This window comes from Ranitomeya variabilis, chromosome 5 (genome assembly GCF_051348905.1).
Source record: "Ranitomeya variabilis isolate aRanVar5 chromosome 5, aRanVar5.hap1, whole genome shotgun sequence".
In the NCBI taxonomy this organism is placed as follows: Eukaryota; Metazoa; Chordata; class Amphibia; order Anura; family Dendrobatidae; genus Ranitomeya; species Ranitomeya variabilis.
This window is the reverse complement of record NC_135236.1, coordinates 430,974,599-430,994,106: the sequence shown is the minus strand read 5'-3', so window position 1 is coordinate 430,994,106 and position 19,508 is coordinate 430,974,599. Positions and strand designations below refer to the sequence as shown.

Sequence of the window (19,508 nt, the reverse complement as noted above, 5' to 3'; positions counted from 1 at the left end):
AGCCTTGCTGTTCTCGTGCCAGTGGTTTGCTCTTGCCCTTGCCTGTCCCGAAGAGACCTTGGACACATATCTCCATGGATTTCATTTCTGATCTTCCGCTATCTCAGGGCATGTCCGTTATCTGGGTGATATGTGATCGCTTCTCCAAGATGGTCCATTTGGTTCCTTTGCCTAAGCTGCCTTCCTCTTCCGATCTGGTTCCTGTGTTTTTCCAGAACATGGTTCGTTTGCACGGCATCCCTGAGAATATTGTGTCAGACAGAGGATCCCAGTTCGTTTCCAGGTTCTGGCGATCCTTTTGTAGTAGGATGGGCATTGATTTGTCGTTTTCGTCTGCTTTCCATCCTCAGACTAATGGACAGACGGAGCGAACCAATCAGACTTTGGAGGCTTATTTGAGGTGTTTTGTCTCTGCTGATCAGGACGATTGGGTGACATTCTTGCCGTTGGCTGAGTTTGCCCTTAATAATCGGGCTAGTTCCGCCACCTTGGTTTCGCCTTTTTTCTGCAACTCTGGTTTCCATCCTCGCTTTTCTTCGGGTCATGTGGAGCCTTCTGACTGTCCTGGGGTGGATTCTGTGGTGGATAGGTTGCAGCAGATCTGGAATCATGTGGTGGACAACTTGAAGTTGTCACAGGAGAAGGCTCAGCGCTTTGCCAACCGCCGCCGCGGTGTGGGTCCCCGACTACGCGTTGGGGATTTGGTATGGCTTTCTTCCCGCTTTGTTCCTATGAAGGTCTCCTCTCCCAAATTTAAACCTCGTTTTATTGGGCCTTACAAGATATTGGAAATCCTTAATCCTGTATCTTTTCGTCTGGATCTTCCTGTGTCGTTTGCTATTCACAATGTATTTCATAGGTCCTTGTTGCGGCGGTACATTGTGCCTGTAGTTCCTTCTGCTGAGCCTCCTGCTCCGGTGTTGGTTGAGGGCGAGTTGGAGTACGTGGTGGAGAAGATCTTGGATTCTCACCTCTCCAGGCGGAGGCTTCAGTACCTGGTCAAGTGGAAGGGCTATGGTCAGGAGGATAATTCCTGGGTGGTCGCCTCTGATGTTCATGCGGCTGATTTAGTTCGTGCCTTTCATGCCGCTCATCCTGATCGCCCTGGTGGTCGTGGTGAGGGTTCGGTGACCCCTCACTAAGGGGGGGGTACTGTTGTGAATTTGCTTTTTGCTCCCTCTAGTGGTTACTAGTTTTTTGACTCTGGTTTTTCTGTCATTCCTTTTATCCGCACCTGGGTCGTTAGTTAGGGGTGTTGCTATATAAGCTCCCTGGACCTTCAGTTCAATGCCTGGCAACGTAGTTATCAGAGCTAGTCTGCTGTGCTCTTGTCTACTGATCCTGGTTCCAGTTATATCAGCTAAGTCTGCCTTTTGCTTTTTGCTATTTGTTTTGGTTTTGTATTTTTGTCCAGCTTGTTCCATATCTACATCCTGACCTTTGCTGGAAGCTCTAGGGGGCTGGTGTTCTCCCCCCGGACCGTTAGACGGTTCGGGGGTTCTTGAATTTCCAGTGTGGATTTTGATAGGGTTTTTGTTGACCATATAAGTTACCTTTCTTTATTCTGCTATCAGTAAGCGGGCCTCTCTGTGCTAAACCTGGTTCATTTCTGTGTTTGTCATTTCCTCTTACCTCACCGTCATTATTTGTGGGGGGCTTCTATCCAGCTTTGGGGTCCCCTTCTCTGGAGGCAAGAAAGGTCTTTGTTTTCCTCTACTAGGGGTAGCTAGATTCTCCGGCTGGCGCGTGTCATCTAGAATCAACGTAGGAATGATCCCCGGCTACTTCTAGTGTTGGCGTTTGGAGTAGATATATGGTCAACCCAGTTACCACTGCCCTATGAGCTGGATTTTTGTATTCTGCAGACTTCCACGTTCCTCTGAGACCCTCGCCATTGGGGTCATAACAGGACCCCAAAAGTAGGATACGAGCCCCCCACAAATAATAACGGTGAGGTAAGAGGAAATGACAAACACAGAGATGAACTAGGTTTAGCACAGAGAGGCCCACTTACTAATAGCAGAATATAGTAAGATAACTTATATGGTCAACAAAAACCCTATCAAAAAAATCCACGCTGGAGATTCAAGAACCCCCGAACCGTCTAACGGCCCGGGGGGAGAACACCAGCCGCCCTAGAGCTTCCAGCAAGGTCAGGATACAGACTATATACAAGCTGGACAAAAATAGCAAACAAAAACAAATTGCAAAAAGCAAAAAAACAGACTTAGCTTAATGAAGCAGGAACCAGAATCAGTGGACAAGAGCACTACAGATTAGCTCTGATATCAACGTTGCCAGGCATAGAACTGAAGGTCCAGGGAGCTTATATAGCAACACCCCTGACCTAACGACCCAGGTGAGCATAAAAGGAATGACAGACATACCCAGAGTCAAATCCCTAGTAGCCACTAGAGGGAGCCAAAAAGTAAATTCACAACAGCAGACCATCCTCATGTAGTCGGTTTCTAACCATTTTAGCAGACACATGCACATTTGTGGCCTACTGGAGGTCATTTTGCAGGGCTCTGGCAGTGCTCCTGTTGTTCCTCTTTGCACAAAGGCTGAGGTAGCGGTTTTGCTGCTGGGTTATTGCCTTCCTATTGCCCCCTCCATGTCTCATGGTGTACTGGCCTGTCTCCTGGTAGCGCCTCCAGCCTCTGGACACTACGCTGATGGACACAGCAAACGTTCTTGCCACAGCTTGCATTGATTTGCCATCCTGGATGAGCCAGAAAGCTTTGGTACTGAGATGTGGTCTGTGGTCCCCATCTGCCGAGCTACTCCTTTATTGAGTGTGTATTGATAATTGCCATTAATTTCTATCTGTTGTCCATTCCATTTGCACAACAGCATGTGAAATTGATTGTCAAACAGTGTTGCTTCCTAAATGGACAGTTTGGTTTCACAGAAATTTGATTTGCTTGGAGTTATACTTTGTTTTTAAAGCATTCCCTTTATTTTTTGAGCAGTGGGTGTATATACATATTTATATATGTGTGTGTGTGTGTATATATATATATATATATATATATATATATATATATATATATATACACAGCTCTGGCAAAAATTTAAAGACCACCACATCAAAGCCCTGTCATGGGCAGCCCAATCTCTAGACCTGAACCCCATTGAAAACCTCTGGAATGTAATCAAGAGGATAATAGATAGTCACCAGCCATCAAACAATGAAGAACTGCTTACATTTTTGTACCAGGAGTGGCATAAGGTCACCCAAAAGCAGTGTGAAAGACTGGTGGAAAGCATGCCAAGACGCATGTAAGCTGTGATTTTAAAATCATGATTACTCCACAAAATATTGATTTCTGAACTGTTCCTGAGTTAAAACATTAGTATTTTTGTTTGTAGATGATTATTTAATATTTATTATTATTTGAGGTCTGCAAGCAATAGATTTTTTTTGTTATTTTGACCATTTCTCATTTTCAGAAAGCAAATACAAAATTTATTGCTTGGAACTTCGTAGACATGTTGTCAGTAGTTCATAGAATAAAAGAACAATTTGCATTTTACTCAAAATTATACCTATAAAGAGAAAAATCAAACTGAAAATTTTGCAGTGCACTCTTAATTTTTGCCAGAGCTGTATATTAAGACCTTGACAGAGTCCAATATTGCACTCTTAACACTTAACCACCGCCGATATGCCTTTTAATGGTGGCATCTTAGGGTACTTACACCTCAGTGCCGCTTTTTAATGGCAGTGAGAAATAGGTGAATAGCGCCCCCCAGCATCAGGAATTTCTCTGAAGTCTCGGCTACCAGGAGTAGCCAACACCCCAGAGAACATGATTCGGGTTGGTTTTTACCGAACCCAGTGTTGTGACCGCAAAAAAGGTCAGATTTCCCATTTAACATTGCACATCAGAGGAGAGAGAAATAGGGTCCCCTGATCCCCTCTGGTGTTCCTGCATGCCCCCATTAAGTCTCACTGCCAGCGGTGTCTTTTCTCCCTGGAAGGAAATGTCAGGTGCATGCGCAGTGCGCCTGCTGAGATTTGCCAGCCGTCACCCGGCAACAAAAGGAAATTTTTCCTATTGATTCATTTTGATCATTGTGATAGACACTATCACAGTGTTCAAAATAAAAACATAGTAAATAAAAAATCTTTATCACCCCTTTAGTGAGGTAAAATTAATAACATAAAAAATGTATTTATTTCCATTTTTTCATTAGGGTTAGAGTTGGGTCAAAGTGAGGGTTGAGCTAAAGTTAAGGTTGGACTAAAGTTAGGGTTAGAGTTGGGCAAGGGTTAGGGTTGGGCTAAGGTTAGGATTGGGCTAAGGTTAGGGTTGGGCTAAATTTAGGGTTGGGCTAGGGTTAGGGTTGGGCCAAATTTAGAGTTGGGCTAAAGTTAGGGCTGGGCTAAAGTTAGGGTTGGGCTAGGGTTAGGGTTGTGGTTATGGTTGGGATTACAGTTAGGGTTGGGATTAGGGTTAGGGGTGTGTTAGGGTTAGGTTTGTGGTTAGGGTTATGGTAATCATTGGGATTAGGGTTGGGGGTGTGTTGGGGTTAGGGTTGTGGTGAAGGTTATGGTTAGGGTTGGGATTAGGGTTAGGGGTGTGTTGGGGTTAGGATTGGAGTGAGAATTGGGGGTTCCACTGTTTAGGTACATCAGGGAGTCTCCAAATGCAACATGGCACCACCATTGATTCCAGATAATTTTGCATTCAAAAAGCCAAATGGTGCTCCCTCCCTTCTGAGCCATGACATGCACCCAAACAGTGGCTTACCCCTGGGGTATTGGCATACTCAGGAGAAATTGCTCAACAAATTTTATGGTCTATTTTCTCATGATACCCTTGTAAAAAAAAAATTGATTCCAAAGTATATTTTTGTGAAAAAAGTAAAATGTTCATTTTTTCCTTTCACATTGCTTTAGTTCCTGTGAAGCACCTGAAGGGTTAATAAACTTCTTAAATATGGTTTTGCGCACCTTGACGATTACAGATTTTCGAATGATGTCACTTTTGGATATTTTCTATTGTATTGATCCCTCAAACTCACTTCAAATGTGAGGTGGTCCCTAAAAAAATGATTTTGCAAATTTTGCTGGAAAAATGAGAAATCGTTTGTCATATTTTAACCCTTATCATGTCCTAGCAAAAAAAAATATATGTTTTTCCAAAATTGTACTGATGTAAAGCTGACATGTGGAAAATGTTATTTATTAAAGAAGTTGTTCACTACAATATTTTTTTTTCATAAATCTTGCTATTATGTGCCACTGACAACATCCACTGTGTTTATTTTAGCAATATTACCTTTTATCATCGTGTAGCAGCACATCTTCAGTGCTGGATCCAGCTCTCATGGGGTTAATCGGCAACTTCCTTTCTCCTGAGTTATTGTGCTCTAATACTACAAGTTCCATGATGCATTGCACTGGCCACTAAGCACGAACCAACCACACCCACTCCAAAACACACCCCAACCCCTCCCTCCTCTCCCTCCTCTAGCTTCAAAAAGATTTGTGATGTCATTTCTGTCCAACTTCCTCTTTTACATTTGTCCAACCCACACTCCATTACACATAGATAGATGGATAGATAGATAATAGATAGATAGATAGATATGGGATGGATAGATAGATACAGAGATATATCTATATATCTATGTCTATTTACATAGATATGTCCATATCCATGTTTCTAAACCCCTTCACCCCTGGAGCTTTTTTGGTTTATTGCTCCCCTTCTTTCCAGAGCCATAATTTTTTCATCAATATGGCCATGTGGGGGCTTATCTTTTGCGGGACAAGTTCTACTTTTGAATGACATCATTGGTTTTACCATGTCGTGTAACAGAAAATGTTGAAAAAAATTCAAAGTGCGATGAAATTGCAAAAAAAGTGCAATCCCACACTTGTTTTTTGCTTGGCTTTTTTGCTAGGTTCACTAGATGCTAAGGCTGTGTGCACATGTTGCCTATTTGATTGGAGATCCGCAGGGTTTTTTGCTGTACAGAATTGCATCAAATCCACAGTGTAGTGCACAACCAATGTAAGTCTATGGGAGCCGCAGACTTGTTGTGCACTTCTTTTGTGCCGAACTGCACCGTTTCTGCACCCTTAGGCCGGGATCACACACAGTGAGATACGGCCGAGTCTCATAGGTTAAAACCAAGCTCTGGCAACGGCACTCCAGAGCGGAGTGTGCAGCCGCCTAGCAATACATGGAGCTGCACGCTCCGTTCCGGAGTGCCGATACCAGAGCTTGTTTTTAACCTGCGAGACTCGGCCGTATCTCACTGTAGTGTGACTCCGGCCTTAGACTTTCATTGAGTCGGGCACATCCGCAGCAAAACTGCAGATTAAAAAAAGAAACATTGCAGTTCGGGAGGAGGGAAGTGTGTGGGCGGTGACTTGTGCATGTATGTGTGTGGGTGGGGTCTGTGGGCTGTTCTGGTGTGTGCGGGACTCTTCGGGTGTGTCTGTTGGGGGTCTTTTGGGGTGTGCATGCAGGCATCATCCGATGGGACTTCAAGTATGCAGCATCCAATCTGCAGCTAATTTGGATGTAAGGCTACTTTCACACTTCCGTTGGTACGGGGCCGTTGCAAACCGTTGCAAGTAGATAGATGTATGCATCTATAGATCCATCTATATGTAGATCTGTCTATCCATTTCATCTATCATTTATCTGTCTATCTGTGTGTAATTGAGTGTGGGTTGGACAAATGTAAAAGAGGAGGTTGGACAATAATGACATCACAAATCTTTTTTTTGTTCAATAATATATCTTTATTTAGCTTTCAAAAATGCATACAAAAAAGCACAAAAACCATGCAAAAACCGCACCAATTTTTTTAAAAACAAATGCATCAAAATTGTGCAAAAAATGCACTAAAACCTGTACCAAAATGCATCAAAACTGCATCAAAAACGCATCAAAACTGCACCAAAAACTGCATCAAAACTGCACCAAAAACTGCACCAAAACTGCATCAAAACCGCACCAAAAAATGCATCAAAATCGCACCAAATACTGCATCAAAAACACAAGAAAACTGTACCAAAAACAGCATCAAAACCACACCAAAAACTGCATCAAAAAGGCATCAAAACTGCACCAAAAACTGCATCAAAACTGCACCAAAACCTGCATCAAAACTGCACCAAAAACTGCATGAAAAACGCACTAGAAAACTGCATCAAAACTGCACCAAAAACGCATCAAAACTGCACAAAAAACTGCATCAAAACCTCACCAAAAACTGCATCAAAACTGAACCAAAAATTGCATCAAAACTGCATGAAAAACGCACTAAAAAATGCATCAAAAATGCATGAAAACTTCATCAAAAACTGCATAAAAAGCATAAAAAAACTGAATCAAAACCACGTAAAAACACACGAAAAACCGCACCAAGAGCTGCAGCAAAACCACACAAAAAATCGGCATCAAAACCACGCAAAAACCGTGAAAAAAATGCAGTAAAAATGCAGCTTCGTTTTCTGCAAGGAGATGCAGATTTTGTGCAGAAAGTTCTGCACCCAAATCTGCAATGTGTGCACACAGCATAAAACTGAACTGCCATTATGATTCTGCAGGTCATTACGAGTTCATAGACACCAAACACGTCTAGGTTATTTTTTATCTAAGCAATGAAAAAACATTCCAAACTTTGCTAAAAATAAATAAAATAATTGCGCCATTTTGCGATACCTGTAGCGTCTATATTTTCTGAGATATCGGGTCAGGTGAGGGCTAATTTTTTGCGTGCCAAGCTGATGTTTTTATTGATACCACTTTTGTGCAGATACGTTCTTTTGATTGCCCGTAATTGTATTTTAATGCAATGCTGCAGCGACCATAAAAACCATAATTTTGGCTTTTGATTTTTTTTCTGGCTACGCCGTTTAGCGATCATGTAAACATTTTTTGATGTATTGAAAACAGCTGACATGTTGCGGCTTTGAAGTGGGCTCACCGCCGAAGCCCACCTCAAAGCGGGAGATACTGCCAGCTGACGTACTATTCCGTCAGCTGGCAGAAAGGGATTAATGAACAATATGTTTCAGTTAAAAAAAAGAAAAAAAAAAACGGCGTGGGCTCCTGCACAATTTTCTGCACTAGAGGGGGAAAGCCGATGGCCGGGGGCCAATATTTGTAGCCTGCTATGAATATCAACCTGCAGCTGTCTGCGTAGCCTTTACTGGCTATTAAAATAGGGGGACCCAAAAAAAATTATGTGGGGTCCCCCTATATTTTATAGCCAGAAAGGCTACGCAGACAGCTATGGGATGATATTCATAGCCTAGAGAGGGGCCATGGATATTGGCCCCCCCGGCTACAAATACCAGTCCGCAGCCGCCCCAGAAATGGCGCATCTGTAATATGCGCCAATTCTGGCACTTAGCCTTTCTCTTCCCACTCCCCTGTAGCGGTGGGATATGGGGTAATAAGGGGTTAATGTCACCTTGCTATTGTAAGTTGACATTAAGCCAGATTAATAATGGAGAGGCGTCAATAAGACACCTATCCATTATTAATCCTATAGTATTGAAAGAGTTAAAAAAAACACAGCCAGGAAAAAGTATTTTAATATTCTTCATTTAACCATACTTACCATACTTCAGCGCCTGCAAAAAAGTAAAATAATAAACCGTAAACTACCTGTCCGCCATAGTCCAATTAATAACGAGTGTCCCACGACGATGTCCCCTATAGAACAGTGACATCAGGTGATGTCACTGCTCTATAGGACTCTCAGTGACACACTGACAGGAGACAATGGCTCTTGCAGTGCATCACTGAACTATAGTAACCTCTGAGTCTCACTTTATGGCAATTGCTGCCTGGGAAAATTTCTCACACAGCAATGCCAAAAAGTGAGACTAGGGACTATTTTCTCACAGATGCATAGGAATACATTGTGAGGAATACATTGTGGAAGGATACCTTCCATCATTGTATTCCTGGAGCCCCTGGAGAGCGGTCGCATCAGCTGATGCTGCTGCTCTCCACGGGAGATCGTCATGGGACACTCATTTTAATTGGATATCTGCAGATCAGGGAGTATATTGTTTGTTTATTATTTTAATATTTGTTACAGGTGACACTGGCTTCGGGGATAAAGGTGACAAGTGATGGTGAGTATGTACTCTATGTTATATGTACTGTATGTCTATATGTATGTTGTATGTATGTACTGTATGTATATACTGTATGTGGCATGTTGCATGTGGCATGTTGCATGTCGCATGTCATCGAATGTTGCATGTAATTGCATGTCGCATGTCATTGCATGATACATGCTGCATGTCATCGCATGTTGCATGTCGTATGTTGCATGTCATCGCATGTTGCATGTCGCATGTCATCGCATGTCGCATGCTGCATGTTGCATGTCATCACATGTCGCATGCTGCATGTCGCATGTCATCACATGTTGTATGTAGCATGTTGTCGCATGTTGCATGTCGTCGTATGTTGCATGTCGCATGTCACATGTTGTCGCATGTTGCATGCTGCATGTCATCGCATGGTGCATGTCACATGTCATCGCATAGTGCATGTCACATGTTGTTGCATGTTGCATGTTGTCGCATGCTGCATGTCGCAAGTCATCGCATGTCGTATGGTGCATGCCATCGTATGTCACATGCTGTCACATGGCGCATGTTTCCGCATGGTGCATGTCATCGCATGTCGCATGCTGAATGTCTCATGTTGCATGTCGTATGTTACATTTTGCATGTTGTCGCATGTCGCATGTCATCGCATGTCGCATGCTGCACGTCGCATGTCATCGCATGTTGCATGTCACATGTCATATGTAGCATGTCGCATGTTGCATGTCGCATGTCATCGCATGTCACATGGTGCATGTCGCATGTCGTCGCATGTCACCACATGTCATCACATGTTGCATGTCGTATGTTGCATGCCGCATGGTATATGTTGTATGTACTGTATATGTGTGTATGTGTTTTTTTTACATTCAACACATTAGCCGGATGATGGGACTACTACTGTCCCATCATTGGCTAATTTGTCACTCACTGTCACTGTAGCAGGCAGAGCCTGATGGGACTTGTAGTCCCATCAGATGATGCCTGCACACAGAGACACACACACACCAATGACCACCCCCGGACCAGACCCCAGCACTGCCCGCACATCCTGGCACCGGCACACAGACCCTGGTGCCCACACATCCCTGCCTAGACCTGCCTGCCCCCAGCACAGCCCTGCAGCCCCCAGCGCTGCCCACAGCCCAGTCACTCTTAATGAATGACTGCTGACTGTGAGGCTGGGTCACGCCTGCTCATGACGTCACGTCAATTTCCAGAGTCTGGAAATTGATGTGACGTCAGCGGAAATAAGTGGTGGCTGCAGCCTGGGGGTCACGTGACCCGGACTCAGCCACCAGCATAGCGCCACTCACAGGCAAAAACGGCAACAGAAGGTATATACACAATTCATTAGGGGCCCTGGGGGGATACATTGGGGGTTAATTGAAAGTAGTGGACAACCCCTTTAACTATTTTGTGTGACACCACTCTCTTATTTAAGGGTACAAAAAATAAAAGTTTGAAAATTGCAAAATTTTCGAAATTTTTGACAAATGTACACTTTTTTCATAAATAATTGCAAGTTATATCAATGAAATGTTACCACTAACTAGTGATGAGTGAGTGTAATTGCTGCTCGGGTTTTCCAGGCAACCCCCACATGTACTCAGGCTGGGTAGTAGATGTAAATCATTCAGCTGTGGTGATGAAAACTAAATCTCCGAGCACTAACAAATACTCGGAGGCCCCCCTAGCGTGCTCGGGTAAACCCAAGCAACGAGTACACTCACTCATCACTACCACTAACATGAAGTACAATATGTCACGAAAAAAACATCTCAGAAACAGTGGGATACATTGAAGCGTTCTAGAGCTATAACTTCATAAATTGACAGTGATCAGAATTGTAAAAATTGGCTTTGTCACTAAGGGGTTAAAGCCTAAAACATGTATGACTTTGGAGATTACTGTCACTGATGTCCAGTAAATTACTGAAAAGAAAACTTTTATAAATGTCTCCTCAACGTCTGTTGATTTACAGTATTCAGCATAAATCAGAAGCAATATATTCTTCACTTTCAAAACAACAGACCATTTTTTATCTCCATAATTAAATGGATGCATTTTGGACTGCATGTGAAAAAGCTAATGATTTTTCATTTAACCATGTGTTAAACTATTGATAATCCCCAAACAGGTATAATTTTTCTCCTCCACTGTGAAAAAATGCCACACCTTTTTCTGCTTGCACCGTCTGTGTAAAAATAAACAGCACAGCAACAATAAGAAATAATTTTTAGACTGTGTATACAGTATAAATAGGCTAAAAAGTCAGAGACATCAGTTTTGTAAATAATCTGCTCATTATCACTGCTTATCATTTGTTTTCCACTGGCCATATAGGTTGAGGTTACTTGACACTTAAAAACAATGTGTTTGCTTTATAAAGCTCAAAAGTGGTTCACTAATCTCAAAGGAGAACTCAGAATGGTATACACATCTTTTCCAGTCAATTAGAGGCTTTTTAGTAATACGATACACCACAAATCAATTATTTAAGATACTATGCTGAAGTCAGTAATTTCAATTTTTAAAAGATCCCCTCATCTTTAAAGTGATGCATCAAAGAAGACGTAGATGTTAATAAAGAAGAACATAGTTGCATCTATATAATGGAAATATCTAGTCACATCACTTGTGGAATGATATGAACAATTTTTGCCACTATTTGATTTAGAATATGCTGACTGAATCAGAGCACTTTTTAAAAAGGAAAGTAGGCTACCTCTTTGATGAAGCAACTTGTAAGTAGTAAAACTTTGGAACTCCCTGCCATATTATGTTTTAGAAAATGAAGAAATTTGATGCATTTCTTTGATTCCTGCAAAGATTTATTCTAATTTCCATAAATATTGAGGAAATCGTGATCTGCTTAAAATGGGTTTTTGCTTTACTCTGGATCAATTCTGCATAGCTGTGTGAAACTTGAAAATAAAAGCTAAAAGTTTAACTGTCATTTTTTAAAAGTTTTATATATTACAACTACATAGTATTGAAGGTAGTTGGAGGTCCAGAACCTATTAGGCTAGGTTCACATTGCGTTAGTGGGTGGTAACTAACGGACAGCGTTGCACGGTGAAAATGTCGCAATTAACGCTGTGCAACGGGTCCGTTAGCCCACCCATTGACAGCAATGTAAATTTCGCCTGCAGCGCATCGCTAGCGGGTGCCTTTTTCAGCTCGCGCTAGCGATATGCCATTCTTTTGTAGCGCGCCTCGGACGCTGCTTGCAGCGTCCGCGGCGTGCCCGAGGTCCGTTCCCCGCTCTCGCAGATCGGGGATCTGCACTAGCGGGGACGTTAACGCGACCCCTAAGTGCGGCCCCTACAAATACATTGCGTTAGCGCAATCCGCTAGCGCTAAACAGATTGCCCTAACGCAATGTGAACCTAGCCTTACTTCCACCGATCTTGTTAAAACACTGCTCTGAAGTGCGCAACTACTGCATGAGCTGAGTGCACAGAGGTGTACGGGCACAATAGTAAGTGTATGGGTCTTTTACCGTACCAGAGCAGACTGATCTTTGAGGATTTCTGGACCTAAACACGAATCAGAAAAACTATACAATGCCTTTAATAGATTTTTTTTTAATGAAAACTAAACTTTATAAAGTGATGCATGGGGTGAAGCAACACAGCCTATACATTTCTTGGCTCTCTTTGGATGTTGAACTCTCTCCAATCTCATGTTGATGGCATATTCTATTGAAGGGTCATAATTTTTTAAGTCTCAGACACCACTTTAATCCTAATAAAAAATACTGTTCATTTACAATTTATCTGGAAAGTGCCAAACATACAACGCTCATTCAGACACTGTTTGAAAATACAATATTTATATAATCTTATCTGCAGTCACTGAGATATGTTCTTACCTGATTTGTTGGACACCCATAAAATTGTCTGGGGGGCAATGTGGGTGCTATTTCCTACTGCTATAGTTAATGGGATCTGCCAAATGTAACTGCAAAATAAAATTGAGCAAGAATTAGGTGTATTATAAAGAGAGTGAAAAATAAAAAGCAAAAGGCATATATAAAGGCATATATATATATATACATACAGTGGGGCAAAAAAGTATTTAGTCAGTCAGCAATAGTGCAAGTTCCACCACTTAAAAAGATGAGAGGCGTCTGTAATTTACATCATAGGTAGACCTCAACTATGGGAGACAAACTGAGAAAAAAAAATCCAGAAAATCACATTGTCTGTTTTTTTATCATTTTTTTTGCATATTATGGTGGAAAATAAGTATTTGGTCAGAAACAAACAATCAAGATTTCTGGCTCTCACAGACCTGTAACTTCTTCTTTAAGAGTCTCCTCTTTCCTCCACTCATTACCTGTAGTAATGGCACCTGTTTAAACTTGTTAGCAGTATAAAAAGACACCTGTGCACACCCTCAAACAGTCTGACTCCAAACTCCACTATGGTGAAGACCAAAGAGCTGTCAAAGGACACCAGAAACAAAATTGTAGCCCTGCACCAGGCTGGGAAGACTGAATCTGCAATAGCCAACCAGCTTGGAGTGAAGAAATCAACAGTGGGAGCAATAATTAGAAAATGGAAGACATTCAAGACCACTGATAATCTCCCTCGATCTGGGGCTCCACGCAAAATCCCACCCCGTGGGGTCAGAATGATCACAAGAACGGTGAGCAAAAATCCCAGAACCACGCGGGGGAACCTAGTGAATGAACTGCAGAGAGCTGGGACCAATGTAACAAGGCCTACCATAAGTAACACACTACGCCACCATGGACTCAGATCCTGCAGTGCCAGACGTGTCCCACTGCTTAAGCCAGTACATGTCCGGGCCCATCTGAAGTTTGCTAGAGAGCATTTGGATGATCCAGAGGAGTTTTGGGAGAATGTCCCATGGTCTGATGAAACCAAACTGGAACTGTTTGGTAGAAACACAACTTGTCGTGTTTGGAGGAAAAAGAATACTGAGTTGCATCCATCAAACACCATACATACTGTAAAGCATGGTGGTGGAAACATCATGCTTTGGGGCTGTTTCTCTGCAAAGGGGCCAGGACGACTGATCCGGGTACATGAAAGAATGAATGGGGCCATGTATCATGAGATTTTGAGTGCAAACCTCCTTCCATCAGCAAGGGCATTGAAGATGAAACGTGGCTGGGTCTTTCAACATGACAATGGTCCAAAGCACACCGCCAGGGCAACGAAGGAGTGGCTTCGTAAGAAGCATTTCAAGGTCCTGGAGTGGCCTAGCCAGTCTCCAGATCTCAACCCTATAGAAAACCTTTGGAGGGAGTTGAAAGTCCGTGTTGCCAAGCAAAAAGCCAAAAACATCACTGCTCTAGAGGAGATCTGCATGGAGGAATGGGCCAACATACCAACAACAGTGTGTGGCAACCTTGTGAAGACTTACAGAAAACGTTTGACCTCTGTCATTGCCAACAAAGGATATATTACAAAGTATTGAGATGAAATTTTGTTTCTGACCAAATACTTATTTTCCACCATAATATGCAAATAAAATGATAAAAAAACAGACAATGTGATTTTCTGGATTTTTTTTTCTCAGTTTGTCTCCCATAGTTGAGGTCTACCTATGATGTAAATTACAGACGCCTCTCCTCTTTTTAAGTGGTGGAACTTGCACTATTGCTGACTGACTAAATACTTTTTTGCCCCACTGTATGTAATAAGTGGTGTTTATAGAATTTGTTTTGTTAGACAGAATTTTTGCTTACCTGTGAACAAAAGAGTCTGGTGCTCTATGCATACTTTCTGGGCTTCATTCAGTTAATATTAATCTTCTCCAAACAAAGGAAAATATATGTGGTAATAACTCTATAATGCTTAACCCCTTTACCACCCGAGCCTGTACTTGCTTTCCTAAACAGGCCAAATTTTTCAATTTTAATCAGTGTTGTTTTATGTGGTAATAACTTTGGAACACTTCATTGTATCCCTTTGATTTTCAGAAAGTTATATTGTGACACATCTTATTATTTTATTTTATGGCAATGAGAAATTTAGGCTGATATATTTTTTGAGCTTATTTATGAAAATATCAAAGTTTTGTCAGAAAATTTGGAATTTACAAATTTATTTTTTATGCCCTAAAACAGGTAGTTATATCAAACTAAATAGTTAATAAATAACATTTATCACATGTATACTTTATATCTGCATCTTTTTTGAAACATTTTTTTTTTGGTTAGAAAGTTGTAAGGGTAAAAATTTTATCAGCAATTTCTCATTTTTCGATAAAAGTTTACAAAAGCCATTTTTATCTTGACTACATCACATTTGAAGTGACTTTGAGTGGCCTATATAACAGAACAAACCCAAAAGTGACACAATTTTTAAAACTACACCACTAATATTGCTTAAAACAACATTCACGAAGTGTATTAACACTTCAGTGCTTCACAGGAATTACAGCAATGTGGAAGAAAAAAAACATTAGTTTTTCACACAAAAATGTTGCTTTAGCTTCAATTTTGGCATTTTCACAAGGGTAACAGGAGAAAATGCGCCAAAGAGTTTGATGTCAAATTTCTCCTGAGATACCTCATTTGTGGAGTAAAGCAACTCTTTGGATGCACATCAGGGCTCAAAAGGGAAGAAACACCATTTGACCTTTGGAGTACAAAACTGATGAATAGATACTTGGCGCCAATTTATATTTTGAGTCCCTGATGTACCTAAACAGTGGAAAGCCCCCACAAGTGACCCTATTTTGGAAGCTACACTCCTCAAGGAACTTATTTAGAGGTGTGGTTATTATATCAAACCCACAGAGGCTTCACAGAATTTTATAACATTGAGCCATGAAAATGAAAACATACATTTTTTACATAAATATGTTGCTTCGGACTCAAATTTCTCATTTTTTCAAGAGTAAAAGTAAATGGAACATAAAATTTATTGTACAATTTCTCATGAGTATGCTGATCCCCCAGAAGTGGTGCAAACTACTGTTTGAGTGCACAAAAGGCCTTGGAAGGGAAGGAGCACCAATAGACTTTTGGAGTGCAAAATTGACTGGAATGGCTTGCGGGCACCATGTAGCATTTGCAGAGCCCCTAATGAGTGGAAAATAACTCCCCAAAATGAACCCATTTTGGAAACTACATTCCTCAAGATACTTCTCTAGAGATGTGGTGAGCACCTTGATTCCAAAATTGATTCACAGAATGTTTTAACATTAAGCAATGAAGATGAAAAAAATAAATTTTTCCACTCAAAAATGTTGCGTCAGCTCCAAACTTTAAATTTTCACGAGGGTTACAGAAAATGGAGCATGCAATTTGTTGTGTAAATTATCCTGAGTAACTTGATATCCCATATGTGGTATAAAACTACTGTTTTGGCACAAAGTAGGGCTCGGAAGGGAAGGAGTGCCAATTGAATTTTGGAGTTTTTAGCATTTTTGGCTGGCATAGATTGTGTATGCTGCGTCACATTTGAAGTGCCCCTGACATGCCAAAACAGAAGACACTCCCACAACTCTTGAGTAATTCAACTAGGGGTGTAGTTAGCACTTTTAACCCTCAGGTGATTAACAGAATTGTATAACAATGGTCTGAGTCAATGGAAAATTACAAGTTTTCCATTAAAATTATGCTTTGTACTAAAGTTTTTAATTTTTAAGGGATAATAGGAGACATTGAATGGTAGAATTTGCTATGTTTTTAAACTCTTAAAGCAGGTCGGGCATTTGGATTTGGAAGCACAGAATTTGCCTAATTTCTTTTGGGGGAGCCATTTCAATTTTCCAGAGGTTTTGTGTTACCAGTAATGTGAAAACCTGCCCCATATATTTCCATTGACAGATGATGTACCTGAGTGAGGACTTGCTATTTTTTGTGGATTGATTTGAAGCTTTAATTAGGAATATTTTACATAACATTTTGGATCATATTTATCCTGCGCTCTACGCTGAGCACTTACATTGGGGTTTCCATCTAACTATCTGAAAGATAGTCATTTAGATTAATACACTGAGGTATCCATCCACTGTAATAAGACAACAGAGTTACTCTGGAGTCCACCTGGCCTCTGCTTAGGTGTGTTCTTTTTCAAGGTACACAAAACTGGGACCAACAGCTCTTTTATGCTTGCTTGAAATTACAGGCACCCCTGGATTCTAGGCCAGACAGCATCCACAGTGTCTCCATCTGCCTCATTATAGGGAATCATCTGCTGGAGGTTCATAGGCTTGCTTTAGACCCGTGAGTGATTATTATGACCTTGGGTTGCCATGGCAACAATCGGACCCTCTCAATGACATCGTGGAAGCACTCTGCGGATGGGAGAAGGAGACCCCGCCAACTAAATGTTGCGATTGATAGTCACAGAATTTAAGGGGTTAAACAGTCCGGGGTGGTGTGGGCCCCACTCCTGGCTGTAAGAGTCGGGGCTCAGCTATCACGTAAACAGAACTTCTGGTGGTGATTGAGTGGGCACAGCTACTGTGCCATGCAAGATTGCCATGAAGTACCTAAATGCTGTTGGTCGGGAACCCCTATCCAGCCATGATGTATGGGTACATCAAATATCATTAAGACATAAAACATACCGAAGTGATTCTGAGGCCGGGTACTTGTGACATAATATACTTTTGTTTATGGTAAGTTTAGGTCAAAGTGATTAGCATTTATTTATGAAAATCTAAAAATTATGTTTTAAAAATGTAATCATTTTTAAACTTTGAATGTTTATGCCATTAAAACAGACTTCACAAAATAATTACTACATAACCTTTATCATATATCTACTTTGTCAGCATCTTGTTTATGAATAAATTCATTAAAAACTTAGAGGTGTTAATGGTTTAGTAACATTTTTTCATCATTTTCAAAATCATTTTTTTTCCTAACTACCATTTCATATTTGAAATGATTTTGAGAAGCAAATATGTTAGAAACTCCAAAATCAAGACCCAGTTTTCAAAACTAAACCCTTGAAGGTATTCAAAACTGAACTGAGAAAGTTTTTTTTTTCTACAGGTGCATTACATAAATTAAAGAAAAGTGGAGGAAATTAATTAGTGGTGAGTGAATATACTCGCTACTCGAGATTTCTCGAGCATGCTCGGGGGTCCTCCGAGTATTTTTTAGTGCTCGGAGTTTTAGTTTTTCTTGCCGCAGCTGAATGATTTACATCTGTTAACCAGCGCATAAGTACATGTGGGGATTCCCTAGCAACCAGGCAACCCCCACATGTACTTATGCTGCCTAACAAATGTAAATCATTCAGCTGCGGCAAGAAAAACTAAATCTCTGAGTACTAAAAAAATACTAGGAGGACCCCCGAGCATACTCAAGAAATCTCGAGAAACGAGTATATTCAATCATCACTAAAATTTAATGAAAATTTTCTTTTTTTTCCATAAAAATGTTGCTTTAGTTCCAAATTTTTCATTTTCACAAGGATAACAAGAGAAATTGGTCCCAAAAATGTATTGATCAATTTCTTCTGAGTAATCTGATACTACGTATGTAGCCATCATGTAATGTTTTGCAACAAGGCACAGCTCAGAAGGGATCACTGTTTGACTTTTGCAGCACAAATTTGACTGGAACAAATTGTTGACAATATGTCTCATTTGCAAAACTAAACTCTTCAAGAAATTAATCTAGATATGTGGTGAACATCTTGAACAAACAGGTGCTTCATATAATTCTAAAACATTGGGCTGTAAAAATAAATAATTACAGGGTATTTTTGTTTTAACTCCAAATATTTCCTTTTTACAGTGGGTAACAAGAGAAAACAGACCACACAATTTGCTATGTGATTTCTTCTTGGTATACCATACTAAATGTAGTCAGAAATAACTGGGCACAACAGTGAACCCATTTTAGAAACTATACTTCTCATAGATTTCATTTTGGGGGTGTGGTGAGCATCTTGATCCCAATAGAGCTTTATAGAATTTTAAAACATTATGTCAAGAAAATTAACAAATAATTTTTTCCCCACACAAAAATGTTCTTTTAACCCCAATTTTTTAATTTTCACAAGGGTAAAAAAAAAATGGACCAACAACTTGTAATATATTTTCTTTTGAGTACACTGATATGCGGTCAAAAGCGAAGCACCGCTACTTGACTTTTAGCACAATCACATTATAGACAAGTGAACCAGAACAAAAATATTTGTTGTTCATACTGAACGTAATATTAGAGTGCAAATAGCCCTGTCAAACTTGCAGAGCACCTGAGATACCCAGAAATCAGAAACACACACAAGTGACCCCATTTGGAATCAATACTACAAAAATAATTGAATATATGTTGCAGTGAGTATTTTGAACTCAAAGTGTTTCATGGAATTTTTAACACTGGTCCATGAAAATGAAAAAATACTTTTTTTCAGAAAAAAATTGCTTTAGCTGATTTAAGTCCAAGTATCCTCTTGTT

At 40.6% G+C, this 19,508-nt stretch overlaps 1 protein-coding gene across 1 annotated transcript in view; it reads right to left on the bottom strand.

The window, feature by feature from the left end:
- Positions 1-19,508, bottom strand: part of TRHDE (thyrotropin releasing hormone degrading enzyme) — a 1,510,236-nt gene that overhangs the window by 372,760 nt on the left and 1,117,968 nt on the right. The window contains exon 10 of the mRNA XM_077265293.1: positions 12,978-13,066. Within this exon, the coding sequence (XP_077121408.1) occupies positions 12,978-13,066 (89 nt within the window). The remainder of the gene's footprint in view (positions 1-12,977; positions 13,067-19,508) is intronic.